This window comes from Corapipo altera, unplaced genomic scaffold (assembly GCF_003945725.1).
Source record: "Corapipo altera isolate COAL_440 unplaced genomic scaffold, ASM394572v1 1b, whole genome shotgun sequence".
NCBI classification, from domain to species: Eukaryota; Metazoa; Chordata; class Aves; order Passeriformes; family Pipridae; genus Corapipo; species Corapipo altera.
In genome coordinates, this window is record NW_020884881.1 from 17,262,248 (window position 1) to 17,276,894 (window position 14,647).

Consider the following 14,647-nt stretch of genomic DNA (forward strand, 5'->3'; position numbering starts at 1 on the left):
TGTTGGGAACGTGGAAAGCAATAAAAATAACAGGGACCTGAATTGCTGCTTGTCTGGGCCTAGTTACTGTTGGTATTCCCCCTTGGTCAGTCAGGCCTCTTGTTATCTCCAAGACTAAGTAAGATCCTTCTTGTTTGTCCGTATTAATAATCTGTATAATCAGAAAACTCAAGACAAACTATTTAAAGCTGTATTTTTAAGTTACCCCTCTTGGCTGCACAAATCAGTGGAGTACAGGGGAAAGGGATGGAATGACTTGTTCCAAGGCAGCTCAGCTCCTTGAGTATTAAGAGCAGCAAAATAAATTAATTATTTTAAGCTTCAATTATATCCTGAAACTAGTAAGAGATGCTCTCTGTAGAAGAGTGGAACTTGTGAGTCCCTTTTGTTTTGTGTTGGTTCCTGTGTGTCCCTGCATACACAGCCTGGAATAGTTGTGTTTTCCTGCCATGTTTCATTACATTTAATAACACAGTGAGGGGATGTATAATTTCATTTCCATCAGAAGGGCACAGCAGGGGGGTGAGTCTCTGAGCATAAATATGAGGCAGCTTGCAGTTGCTGTGGTGGGTGTGTTTTGAAGCTCTGATTCACTGTGGCTTTGTAGTTAGCCTTAAATTATTGAGGGAAAATTAGTCTTGGGTCTCTGTCCCATATTGTGTCTGTGCCGGCTCAGACAATGTGTCAGCACAGAAACTGTATTTATTGAGCCAGTGTTAAATTGCAAATCTGGAGTCTTTTTATAACCATCCAGTGATGCTTCTGTGTTAAACTCCTGGTTACACTCCTGATGGTATCCTGACCTCTGCTGGTCTGAGGTTTATCTGCCTCCTGTCAGCAGGATTTTCAGGATATCATTCATGGGATAATTAATGTGTCATGTTAATGCAGGCTAAGATTAAAAGCTTACTGTACAGTGCCTTTTAAAGTCACTTGGCAGAAGTATTCATGCTTTCTTTTTGCCTTACTTGTGAATTTTAAAAAGTATTCCTAAGCCATGTTTTCATTTCATTTGCAACTTAGGTAAAGGGTTGATATCCTGGTGAATTTTGAATCTTTGTTCTTCATACACACACATACACACACAAAGCTTAAGCTGGGTTTTCTGTGTGTATATTTGTTAATTTTTGGTCATAATACCTTTAGTAATTATTACTGTGAATGTAGAGTAGTTTTGATGCTTCATTACCTTGCTGCACATTTGGTGACTTAAATGCATCAAATCACTGTCCTGCATTATGAACTACTTAACCTTGAGATGAATCATCCAGCACATCTGAGATAAAACCAGGGGAGGAAAGATTTTTCTGGAGGAAGAAAGGAGAGAGAACTGACCTCAGGAAATCTGGAGTCTGTGTCTCACTATGGGTTTGAAGTGTTTTGAAAATGAACGTTTTGTAAGTAATTTTCAGTTTGTTAGGCTTTATCTTTTGTTTATTTGATTGTAAATTCTGTGAACAGTACAGCAAGTTCTGCTGTTGTCTGAGGCTTCTCCTCTCCAGGCAGGTGCAGTGCTGCACACAAGATGGATGCTTGCCAACTTAACTCCATGGTTCTTTTGCTTTCACTGGTGCATCATTTACTGACATCAAAATAAGAAACCCTCTCTGCTTCAATTAGGGATTCTGTTATTCCCAGTAGCAAAAATGCTTCCAAGTGTAAAATGTACTCAAAAGACAGATAAATGGAATTTTTTTTCTTTTTTTTGGTGACAACTACATGGAACTTGCCTGAAAGAGCAGCAGCAGCTCTGAACACTGAGCTGCCTCAGATCTGTCCATGTTTTCACTGTTGTACCTGTTAGACATGAAAGGGAACATAATCCAGACTGGGAAAGAAAGAGCTAAAAATTTTCAACAACTGAACACAGAAATAATTGCTATTTTGACTACAATAGCATCACTTGAGAATGGGGATAAATTGACACAGAGACATGAAAGCTTGAACAAACATACAATTGAAGTGAGCTCCTGGCTCAAAAGACCAAAAATCTTGAAAGCAGATCAAACATACAAACAAAAAGACTGTGGGAGCAAATAGGGTTTTATTTTTTCTTACCAATTATCTGAACAACCTGTTGAGGGCAGAGACCTTTCCTGACTTCCTGTTATTCCTGCAGTCTAAACTGTCCCTGGAGGACATCTGCTCTTAGAGATGTTAAAAGTGCTGATTGCTTCAAGGGCTTGCAAGTGTGAAGGAGAATCAGCAACAGTGTTGTGAAACTCAGGACATCTGGGAAGCAGTAGTTTTTCTACCCTTCCCTTCTAACGTAGCTCTTAAGAAATGTCTTTTAAATTTTTTTTTAAAAGGCAGGTATTTGAGATATTGCCCAGTCCAGCCAGAACACGGACAGGAATGTGGATTTCAATGTGAACAGTTAGATAAATTATGGTTGAAAGAGTAGAGGCGCTTCTTTTCCCCAAAATTTTCTTATGCTTGTGTCAGGCTTACATCAGTTGAATTCAAATAAGTTGGTTTGGGTTTTGAAGTTATTTCCAGGGCAGTTCATAGACTGAATCATGGTTGGGATGGACCTAAATGGTCATCAAGTGCTACTCCTGCTTGTGCAAGGCTTTGGACTCCTGAATTAAAGAAGTTCTTTGCCCATTTTGTTGCATTAATATCCCAGAAAGAATGCACAAATTCTGATGGTTAAAAGCTAGTAGTAAAATTAGGATTCTGTCGAGGTAGTAAGTAATAATTTATATATCCTCCCAAGATTTCAGGCTTTATAAATACTTAATGAAAGTATTAATAAATTTTCAATATCCTGCAGAGCTTTAAAATTAAACTTTTACATTGTTACCAGATTGAATAACTAACCATATGAATATCCTTTCTGTCTTTATTAAGCCCTTTACAACAAAACTAAATATTTGTTTATATTCACCTTTGGAGAGAAAGCAATAGCCACACAGAGACATTTTTCTACCTTAACTTTTCCATTGTGGATCCTCAGCTCCAAAGCACTATGAAAGAGTTGGACTGGTGTCACTAAAAGAAATGTAAAAACACATAGTTAATAGTGGTCTTTGTAACATAATCAGAGACACTTGTGAAACGTAAAACTGGGCTTTAAAAATGATACTGAAAATCTTATTGTTGGAACCAACAAAATACAGATTTTTGTCTGTGTAGAGCCAAAGTGCCTTGAAATTCCATGAACAAAGGTAGCTAATTCCAAGGGCTTATTTGGTTCCCAAATTCTAGAAGGTGATGGCAACTGTAGCAATATTTTCATAGACAGAATGGCAGTCTCTAAGGTAGTAGGGTTGTCCCATGCTTTTAAAGCTGTATATAATAAAGCTGAAGTGTGGAATTCACATGTTTATGATTGTTACGCATTATACCACTTAATATAATGATTTATTTTGAGAAGATGGGGTTTGCTTTTGAATTCTCATTCTATCACCTTGTTACTGAAATATTCTTGCCAGTGCTACAATTTAAGCAAACAGATCTTCAGAAGAAATCCCTGATGTTAAAATACAGGATAATTTAGGTGAAAATGTACCAAGCCAAGGAAGAGAATTATGGCAAGGCTTTCCAACTCTTAATGTCCAGCATTAGAGCTTATTCCCACTTCTGCTCCTGCACTGTTGCTCTGGTGTGAATTTGTTTTTGTTCCTGTATTTTGTGCCCTTTTAAAGTTGTGCCTTTTAAGAAGGGGTGGTTTGTGTGGTCACTGGCAAACAGAAGCTGGTTATGTTTAGGGCAGGTCTGGGTAAAGAAGATCATTTCAGAGGCAACTGATTTTTAAATGGCTTCAGCAGAAATTATTTGCCTGAAAACCTACTGAGTATAAAAACAAATGGAAGGCTTTTTTACCTGTCAAAAATGTGTAGAGAAGAAACTTTATAAATTTGTACTTAACTTCTTCTTACAAAATACAGTTCTTCCATAGTGCTGAAAATAAGAGTTTCTGCTTATTTTCAGTTGGTTGTTTTAAGCGAACTGGTGTTACTCTTTGCTGTTCTTAGATGACTGGATAAAAAGTTGATGATGCTCTGTTAAAACTTCTCAGTGTTTTTAGAAAAACATTAATAATTTAAAATGTATGCATTTTGAAAATGCTGAACATTTCTAATTCCTTTTCAGCAAAAGCACCTTGAAATTGAAAGAACGACAAAATGGCTTAAGATGCTGAAAAGCTGGGAAAAATACAAGAATAGTGAAAAGGTAAAGTTCTGCATGGCTTTGTCACTGACTGTCACTTCTGAATGGTTGTATACCCTGAAATTAGATTGCCTGTGTTTGATACCTGAAAAACCCAAACCCCACAGTGAAAGAAAAAGGCTTTTTATTCTTCCAAAAAGCAAAATACGTAATAACCCAATGGTAATAATAATGACCCAACAGAAGTGGTGGTCAAATGCAAGGAATTGTGTTCCCTGTGTTCATGTCTGCAAAACAGTCTGTGGAGAGAGTGGGTTGTGTCAGGTGGGCCATCAAACACCAAGTACTTTTACTTACTTTAAAAACTGGGCAGGGACTTTGATGTGCATAGTTTATTTGCTGCAGTTTTAGTCATGATCATCTTAAAATTACAGAAAACTTTCAGCTGGGAAAAAACTTGCTGGAGAGGCTGCATTCCCAACACTGTGTTCTGGGGAGGTTTTCATAGCTGGTCTTGTGGCTGTTTGGTGGCTAATGCACAGAATATGGGGTTCCTAAGTTCAGATTTCCTCTGCTCCTCAGTAGAGCTTAAAACTTGCATATTCTGTTGGGGGCTCTGGGTGTATATTGTGATGCTGCTGATCCAGCTGTGTTTTGCTGAGGACTCAAGGACACCAGTCACCCACCCCAGGTTCCTGCAGATGACTGACCTGCAGTGTTGCTTTACTGGCCTTTAGCAAATTATCTGTGCAAAGTTGAAAGCTTTAAAGGGAGAGATTGAGCCCAGAACCCTTGTTAGACTACTGGACAGGGAGCTGAGATACTATGAGTGAAGTACAGGGAGAAATTCTCTTGGCATGTCCCCTCATCCTGTCTGCTCACTGCCTGTGTTTTGGATACCAGTAGCTGTGTCTTGCAATTTGCTTTTGTTAAAAACCACAGCCAGTGGTTGATAAGTATAGCTAAGAAGCCATTTTAAAAGTCCGTTTTCTTAAAATGTGATGTGAATGCATGAAAAATATTTATTTGTTGCCAAAGTTTTTCTTACAATCCTACTTTCTGTCCTGTCATCTTCTCTGGAAGGAGAAGCTACAGGTCATAACTGTGACTTTGTTTCTTTACTGTGGCAATAAGGTGATTTGAAGATCAAATAGGCATCCAAATCCAAAGGGATGATAAAAAAATAAATCTGTGTAACAGCTACTTCGTTTGCAATGAGAATGTTAAATATGACCTTTCAGGTAACACAGTGACAACTCTGTCATTGTCAGTGGTTGTGCTCTTCAGCCATGGGTGATGTGGGTCCATGATACACTGACTTAGGTGAATAATCCTCTCCTCACCAGGCATGCAGAAGGTGCAGCAGACCAGCTGAGCAGAAAGAGTTTCAGTTCATGTAACAAATTATAGGCTGAACTATAAATAGTGGCAGGAATAATTCAATATGTTCATAAAGGGATGAACTTTGCTTGAGGCTAGGAAAAATTCTCACTCATTGTTGAACTCTAGTGGAGCACATGAGACTTAAAAAACAAGGGTGTTTTCCTTATTCTTTCTCACATCTTGTGTGGTAAGTGAACCAGAACATACAGAACAAAGAATCAAAGCCAGGCATTATTTGTCACTGCTCTTTATGAAAAGCCTGGCCACGTTCTCAGGGTTGTGCCAAACTCACAATTAAAGACAGTTTTTATCTGGAAGTGTGTTGGAAGAGTGCACCAGTTTTCCACGCTGACATTCTTGCAGCACAGAAGCAATAGTCACAAGAACAGTTCCTGGCTCTTCTGTCTTCACTTGACTGCATAAAGTGGTTAATATTAGAGGAACAAACTGCTAAAGAAAATGAACAGCCTGTGTGTTAAGACTCACTTCACCTGACACTGCCATGGTTTCTGTGCAGTCAGGCTGCTCCTGAAATCAGTGTTCTTTAGAAATAGCACTGAAGGGAACATTGCAGGAGCAACAACAGTAATAATGTTGTAGGATTATAGAATGTAATTGTAGCGATGACTTGGTTTTGGAAAATGGCATATTTGAGAGATGCTTGTGACCTTAAAAAGAGAACAGGGGAGACTGAAAGATGGTCCCAGGGATACAGCAGGTATATACAAAATACAGGACTTCAGACAACCTGTTTGCAATGAGCCTTCATAATGTACAGCTGAGAAAGTTTTGCCTTGGAGGAGTCTATTTATACTGTACACATACTGTAAATGAACCCATATATTTGGTTACATTATCCCAAACTGTCATAGGCTTAATTGCAAAATATAGTTTTCATTTAATACTCTCGCAGAGCTGCCTATAGGCTGCTGCCTTATTTTTTTTCTCCTGTAACTTCACAAGGAGAATTAATGAGAAAACATTAACACATGTTAATGTGTGCACGTGAGGTGGTTCTACTTACATCTTTCCCTGACCTTTCTTGAAGAAGAATATCTCAAGAAAGAGATGAGGGCTCTGGGAACCTCACATGGTTTGATCATGGACATACCTATAGGAGCTTGCCTTGCTGACCTTATGTCCTTGTCCAGTGTCTCTGTATTCCTCCCAGGCTGTCTGTCCTTGCTTCCCCCACACCCCACAGGTTTCCTTTTTCTGTTTGAGGTGGTCCATGCACTCCTTATTCACTCACAGAGGCCTCCTGGTGCTTTTGCCTCACTTCCTCTTTGTGTATAAAACTCCTTGATTCCTGTGTGATTATTTAGGCATCTTTTTCAGTGAAGTCATCATGATTCTTACAGACACCAGTGTCTGAAGTGTGTAACTGCCCTTGTGTCTTTGTGTGATTGATATTTGTCAAAACAAAGCTTTCATCTCCCCATCAGTCACTTCTTATGCAGGAAGTGTCACAGAGCAGCAAAGTTTGTGTTTCAGTGTGGTTTTCTCTAGCTTGTGCTTTTATTTCCTATTTGTATTCTACTGCTCAGCAGTCCAGGGTACAATCAACCACCCACAGATAGTAAATCCTTCCTGGCTTAGTATGATCATAACTTTCAGGAAAGATTAAATAAAACTGTTATATGTTGTATTCCCATTTGAGTATTTCCACCAAAGTATTTCTGTCTTTCCCTGTCTTTCCCTGTCTGCCTTCATCTGTCTGTGATTGAAGTTGTCTAAATTGAGAGGGAAAGGAAGAAGAGAAACAATCAGGGTAGCTGCCATTTCCAGCTGTTCTGGCATTCACCCAGAGTGTAATAATCAAGTCTCCACTTCGTTTGGAGTCTGAACACAGAACCTTAATGAAGAACCCTCTTCGCATTCCTGGGATTTTTTGAATGAGGTGGAGCAACTGTTGTATTTGCAGTCTTTCTTCCTTTTATGCAACCCACTGAAGTTGAAGAACCTCTAAAGGCAGCTGGCTTTATAAATATATTTTCTTTTCATTATAAATATACTTTCTTGTGAGACTTCAGATTTTAATTCCTATGCTTGTCATCACTGATTCCTTTTGAGCTGCTTGTGCAGCTCTTCCTGACAGCTGAGAAAGTTTGGTTTTTAAAAAAACCAGTTTTACCTCTTTCAGGAACAGTGATGACACTTCCACTCTTCAGGCTGGTGCTGTGTGACAGTGGCCTCATTTCTTGTTCAGGAGCCCATTGGGTTCATAAACTGGAGAGATTGGGGCAGGGGAAGGAAGGGGAGGTTCTATGTTTTCCAGGTTTTCTTCATGGAGGCAACGTTGAATGTCGGAAGTTATGGAATTCATTATTTGAGATGATAGCTAGTTTGGAGTATTTCAAATTTGAGAGAGTTTATTTCGTTTTGATTCGTAAGGATTTTAGTTAATTCTGTATATTCGGTAAGTTTACAAGTGTGATTTCTTTTTGCATTAGAAGGTCCTTTTGAATTCCCAAATGGTAGGGCCTCATCTAGTCTCCAGTTGTCATATCCCCTTCAGGATCAACAATATTAGTGATAATAGCAAGAGTTTACAACAGTTGTACTTGACTGAATATCATCTTAGATGTGATAGAGAACTCGAACCTGTATTTTTTTGTATCCCGTGTTTATACAGTTACATGTATCAAGGATTACTTTCTTTTTTCTATGCCCTATGCTGATGGAAACATCCCAGATCCCATATCCCCATTCTTGGAATGATGCATGCTTTTATAGCTGTACATTTTTATCTGAACTCCAGGTTTATATACTTGTGTTTTGTTTTGAGCTAGTATCTTAAGAAGGCCTAATTTTAAAGAATTTGTTGAAGATTGACTCATTATTTCATCTTCCCAGAAGCAAAAGAAAAGAAAAAAGTTTCTGAATTTTCTACTTTCTATTTTAAGTGTTAATTCAGAGAGAGTAGAAGAGTAGATTAGGGTTCTGCAAGTATATAGAGCCAATCAGTATTTCTCAACAGTTTTCAACCTTGTATTACATAAGGAAATAAAAACCAGCAGAGGGCACTAGAATGGTGCTTATGGTAAAGAGATTGTTAGCTAATAATCAGTTGGCTCATTTATATTTTGGTGACTGAATGGTTATAAGAAATGAATTCTGCTGTGAAGTGTGTGTGGGTTCCCCCCCTCCCACTCCCCAGGATGTAGCACAGCAGTGTCGTTTGCACAGAACTGCAGCATCAGAAAGGGGCACAGAAAGGCTGAGGCTGGAAGGGACCTCTGGAGGTACCTGGTCCAGCCCCCTGCTCGAGCAGGTCCCCCACAGCAGCTGCCCAGGACCATGTCCCGATGGCTTTTGAGTGTCTCCAAGGAAGGAGAGTCCACAACCTCCCTGGGTGACCTGTGCCAGCACTTAGTCACCCTCACAGTGAAAAAGTGTTTCCTGATGTTCAGAGGGAATCTCCTGTGTTTGTTAGTGCCCATTGTCTCTGGTCCTGTCACTGGGCACCACTGAACAGAGCCTGGTTCTGTCCTTTTTGCACCTTCCCTTAGGTATTTACACACACTGGTAGGATCCCCCGAGCCTCCTGTTCCAGGCTGAACAGCCCCAGCTCTCTCAGCCTTTCCTCACAGCAGAGGTGATCAAGTCCCTTCATCTCTGTAGCCCTTTGCAATATATCCATGTCTGCCTTGTACTGGTGAGCACAGAACTGGACACAGTGCTCCAGGTGTGGCTTCACCACTGCTGAGTAGGGGGGACCTGCTGGCAATCACAGAATCACAGAATGGTTTGGGTGGGAAGGGACCTTAAAGATCATCCCATTGCAACTCCCCTGCCATGCACAGGGACACATTCCACTAGATCAGGTTACTGAGTAGAGGGAATGGATCAACTCCCTTGACCTGCTGGGAATTCTTTTGTCTGACACTACCCAGGATGCTCTTAGTCATCTTTGCTTCCAGGACACTGTGCTGGCTCCTGCTCAACTTGGTGTCCACCAAGACCCACAGGTCCTTTTCTGCTTCCCAGCTGGTTCTGGTGCCTGGGGTTGTTCCTTCCCAGGTGCAAGACTTTGCACCTCTCCTTGTTGAACTCCACGAGGTTCCTGTCAACCCCTTTCTCCAGCTTGCTGAGGTCACTCTGGGTGGCAGCACAACCCTCTGGTGTATCAACCACTCAGGTTTTTGTTGTATATGAAACACTTGTTTCCATGTTATTGTCTGTACAGTGGAGCCTGTGCCATGAAAGGTTCTGTTCTTGAGTGACTTTTCTCTCTCCTATATCAGATAGACAGTGAAAGTCTTTGGTCTTGTGTTCTCTGAGTCTCTAGGCAGGATCTGGTAATGACTTGGGATGACTGAGAGCTTTTTCTCTGCCTCAATAAAAGAGTAGTTGGAATAGCAGAGTCAGCTGAAGACAGATCTAAAATGGTTTGTAAGAAGCTGTGACTGTTATTTGGGTTTATTCTGTCAGGTAGTGCAATAATTCAGAACTTACCTACTGAAAATGTTTACTTTCCTCCTGGGGTTTTTTTGGCATATCTGTAGTAGGCTGCTGGACTCTCTGTCCTTTCCACTCTTTTTAAAGTTATATTTGCAAACTCACTTTTCAAACTTTTCTGTGAAAAGCACCTCCACAGTTCTCTCAGTTTTTACTTACTGCTTCAAGGGCTCTTCTAGTGTTTGGCTGTTTCAATCCAGGCACCACAGAAGATGGGAAAACTGTAAATACCATAGACACCTCTGAAACTGGTGGTTCTTCTCCTTCAGTTTTATCTCCCAAAAAAAACCCCTGGAACAACCCCACACCTTGGATGGTTTGAATTATTTTGATTCTATTTGAACAAGAAGCTATTATTACAAAGGCTTATTTCTGGCCTTTCATATCCACCTGACCTTCTCCCAAAACATTAATTTACAACAACAGTAATCCTGAGAATTTATTCTTCAGCCAGTTCTCTTCATTAATAAACTTTTGTTCTTGAAGACATTTGAAAACAGTTACAAAATCGTAGTTAACTGACAAAAGTGTTTGTTGTGAAGGTGCTCTGTTGCTGTACCATGGGGCTGAGGAATAAAACTACCTGTCACTGGGGACACAGGTTACTGCTTTTTTTTCTCATTTGGCTTTCATAAGACTGAATTTTCTCTCACAGGCAGTTACCCCTGTGTCTGGGCTGACACACACTGAATTCTCAGTGTGACCTGAGCTCTGGGTATCCATCTACAGAGGAGCTGCTTTGTAGCTCTGTATGTTGTTCTTTATCCTTACAGAAGAAGCTGTACTGACATAGCTGTGCTCACACTACAAGTGTTGCTGCTTTAGCATTCTTAGCATTAAAGCAGCAAAGTTTTCTTTATAAAGCACAACATTTTTTTTTTTTTGTGGACAGCCTCCAGGATTGCTGTTGTCTCTTATACAAGTTTAAAAGGTTCATTTGAAAAGGAACAAGGGAAAAAAGTCATGACCTTACTTGTGCAAGACTTCTGGATTTTAAAATCCAGGCACAAATCCTTGCTGGCATTAAAGACACCTTTAAAGATCTGATATATCCCAAGCAGCAGGAGGTTTGCAAATTTACTGCAACGAGGGGTTCATTAATTTTCCAAAACTGGAGATGTGAAATACGTGAAAAGAAAAACGATCCTGTCTTTGAGGAGGACATTTCTTTTAAAATATTTCTTATGTTGCAAACATAACTTCTATAAAAATGTTTGAAGGAAGTGATAACTTTTTCAATTGTAATTTTTAAGGTCTAACTTTTCACTGTAGGATAACTGCAAAGGATGAAGTTTTTGGAGAACAGTTGTGTGTGTTTTATTCTCTTTTAAATCTGATTGTCTCCCTGTGTGACATTACAATGATGATAAAAACATAACTTCAGAAAAGTTCATTTTCTTTGTCAGAGTTCTCTTTTTTATTCTCCTTTTCTTAGACATGTTTCCAGAAAGATAACATTTTTTTGGTGGTTTTTATGTTGTTTTTGTGCAAATCCTTTAATGTGCATTTAGAAAAGTGACTGTTGGTTTAGAAATTGAGATTTGCTAGCTTTAGAAATGGTGAATTCTGGGTTTTTTTGTGGTCTCCCAGTTTGTTTCATTGCATACATACATTTCAGCACACTGCTGCAGTCCTACAAGCATTCAAAAATCAGTTCTGCTTTTGGTTTTTTACTGGTAATCTTTAAAGTTCTATGATATTGCTTTTCACCATTTCTGTTTATAGATTTTAATTATAGTGAGTTATTTGTGGCTTATCTGGAAATACTGTGTTGCTAAGAATTTGGGGTTTTTTGTGTCTAAATTGCAAAATTTACTCAGCAAAGGTGATACAATTTTGATAGACCTTCCTACCTGCAGAAGGTTTGTAAACATCACCTGCACAGGTTTGGCTGTGTCCCCATTTTGTCCCTGTGCCTCTGGATTCTGTCAGGAGGTCCCAGATGGAATCACCAGACACCTTCAGTCCCTAAAAGACACTTGAACTCTGACCCCAGCAGTTTTGCTGGGACAGTTGATGGGATTGCATTTTTCTCTTTAACATGTTGTACCTCACTGTTCCTTTTGTTCAGAGCATTTTAGGTTCTGCTGCATTCATATTTTCTTTTTCTTTTTTTACAGTTTCATAGGAGAATTTATAAAGGGATCCCACTGCAGTTCAGAGGACAAGTCTGGTCTTTACTACTTGATGTCCCTAAAATGAAAGAAGAAATGAAAGACCTGTACAATGTGAGTTTGTAGAATTTCCACTTAATATTAATTTAAAAAAATCAGATACTGAAACTACAGCCTTTATTAAGCTTTGTTGTTATGCAGCATTAAAAAATAAATTGAAAATTACATTGCACTCTACTGCTTATTTTAGCTAGGGAAAAAACTATGTGTTGAAAAGCACTTTTCCAACCTATTTTTTGGTTCTGAAATTCATGGAATTAATTTAGTCTTCTTTCCATTTCTTTTCCCATTCTCAAATACTTGCAAAAGCCCTTTTAAAATCAAAGCAAAATAAAGTAAGAAAAATCCCCTGTCAAGGTAAGAAGGCAGAACCCTTGGAAACTACAACTCTTTGAAAATGTCTATTAAGGAAGTACCTTGTTAGCTGAATATCAGTAAAAGAAGTTTCAATATTCTGGAAGGGATGGTGCCTTAATCTTGGAAAAGCCAGAACAAGCTGGCTGTCTTTGTACCATCTCATCTCCAGGTGAAGCTTAGCTTTCCAAAGCACTGCCTGGTTACTTGGTTGTATTCTCAGAGGTGCAACTGGTGACAAGAATGTTAACCCCACAAAATTCCACAGGCATTAATCCATCACTTTAAGTGCATCTCCTACTTGGAATATAAGGAAAACAGCTGTTACTGCCCAGCCCTCCTCCTTACCCTGAGTGGCAGTTAAAGGAAACTCTAAATTACTGTGGTTATGTTCCTCTAAATTTTTCCCTGCTACCTCTTATTTTCTCTGTGGGTGTGAATAAGCTGCCGACCATCAGAGCTGGACTTCAGACCCCAGAGTGGAGAGGAAGGTTCATGTGCAGGCTCATAAGTTGGGCAGAAGGGGAATTGAGTCCTTTAAAAGTCTGACTTTTCCTCTCTGCTAAAGGATTATAGGAGAACTTGCCTGACAGAAAGGCAGTTTAGTATTCTAGAGTGTTTCATTTTTTTCCCCACAGGAATCTGAATGTTCTCTGCCTTTTAAAGGAATAATGTCCAGAGTTTCAAGGAAATGCATTGCTGGTTTGATTTTGACATTTTGTAATAGCACTTTTTTGGAACTGTGCTTAGGATCTGAGTAGATGAGAAATCTTATATGGTCATGAAAGATGGATGTTGACATTGATGTTGTCTAAATTTTGGTGTCTGTGATCTTCCTCTTAAATTATTTATTGCTCTTTAGTCTGACTATTATGGGGTTTTTTAACTTCCTAAGTAAGACTAGTAGCAGATCCAAAAGGGATAAAACAGAGTTAATGCTAAATAATGTAGCTGTGGGGAAGAATGCTGAGTAAAACCAGAAGTATTTAAAAATAGGTGAATTCATCTTCAGAAATGATTAATGCCATTTAATACTCAATGCAAAACAAAGAGGTGTTTGTAGTTCAGATATAGAAGTAGAAAGAGTTTCTTCCATCATTGTTGGGTTGTTTATTCGTGATAAGCTCATTTTGCTGCTTTCCATTTTCCCGTTGAATTCAGGGTCTTGTAAACTCAACTTTTAGGAACAGAAGTGAGAATAAATGAATGAATGTCAAGAGAAAATTATCCTAAGTGCAGAAAATAAGGCGTCAATCTAACCTGTGCAGGCTTCCTAAGTATTCAATTACAAAAATGGATTTAATTATAAAACACTAAAGCAAGTGCTAAAGTAGACATATTCTACAGCTAAATTAGATTAGAACAGAAAGACAGGAAATTACTAGAGAAATGTCCATTATCTATACTTAGATAATAACTGGCAGCTCTGTAGCTACGACTTCTGCTTAGATAAAAAGGCAGGAAAAGTATGAAAACCACACTAAATCATTTGCTAAAAGTCCAGTCTGGAGCACTTGGATCTCAGGTTCTTGTTCCTGAGTAGTAAAATTAATTTTCTGTCTTTCTCCAGTGCTGTGCCTGCCTGAGAAATGGCAATAAGAAATTGGAAATGCTGAAAGAACCTTAAATATGGGTAGTGAAAGAAGTGTGTTATGAGAATGGTCTTTTTACATCTCTGCTGTGTGACTGTGTCTGACTCTATAGAATTTGTCTATGTGTCTGCATATTTTGCAAGTTAAAATCGTGATCTTGTGAGTTCCTATTCTGTATTGTTATAAATCACGTTAGCAAATACTTCAGTGTGGGCGTACAGTCAGACAGGTTTCTGCTATTAAAGAGCTCACAATTTTAGATTTAATCTCTGTTCTTTGCTGTTTTCCCAGAAATTGAAGTGGCAAGCACGAGGGTCTTCGTCTTTCATCAGGCAAATTGACCTGGATGTGAATCGGACGTACAGGGATCACATCATGTTTCGGGACAGATACGGTGTGAAGTGAGTACATGGAAAGGGTTTGTTGTGCTTGTCTTAAAAACAGCTTCTGATCTGCCCCGAGCCTCCTCTGCCTGGTAAATGTGTGCTCCAAACTTTCAAAGCAGGATTATTTGTGTGCAGTGATGTAAATAATTACTGTTACTAACACACAGCTAACTAGTTTTCC

The 14,647-nt window shown here is 39.1% G+C and overlaps 1 protein-coding gene across 10 annotated transcripts in view; it reads left to right on the plus strand.

The window, feature by feature from the left end:
- Positions 1–14,647, plus strand: part of USP6NL (USP6 N-terminal like) — a 122,452-nt gene that overhangs the window by 74,769 nt on the left and 33,036 nt on the right. For all 10 annotated transcript variants that reach the window (XM_027639649.1, XM_027639646.1, XM_027639650.1 and 7 more), the window contains 3 exons: positions 4,099–4,179; positions 12,081–12,188; positions 14,372–14,481. In XM_027639649.1, the coding sequence (XP_027495450.1) occupies positions 4,099–4,179; positions 12,081–12,188; positions 14,372–14,481 (299 nt within the window). The remainder of the gene's footprint in view (positions 1–4,098; positions 4,180–12,080; positions 12,189–14,371; positions 14,482–14,647) is intronic.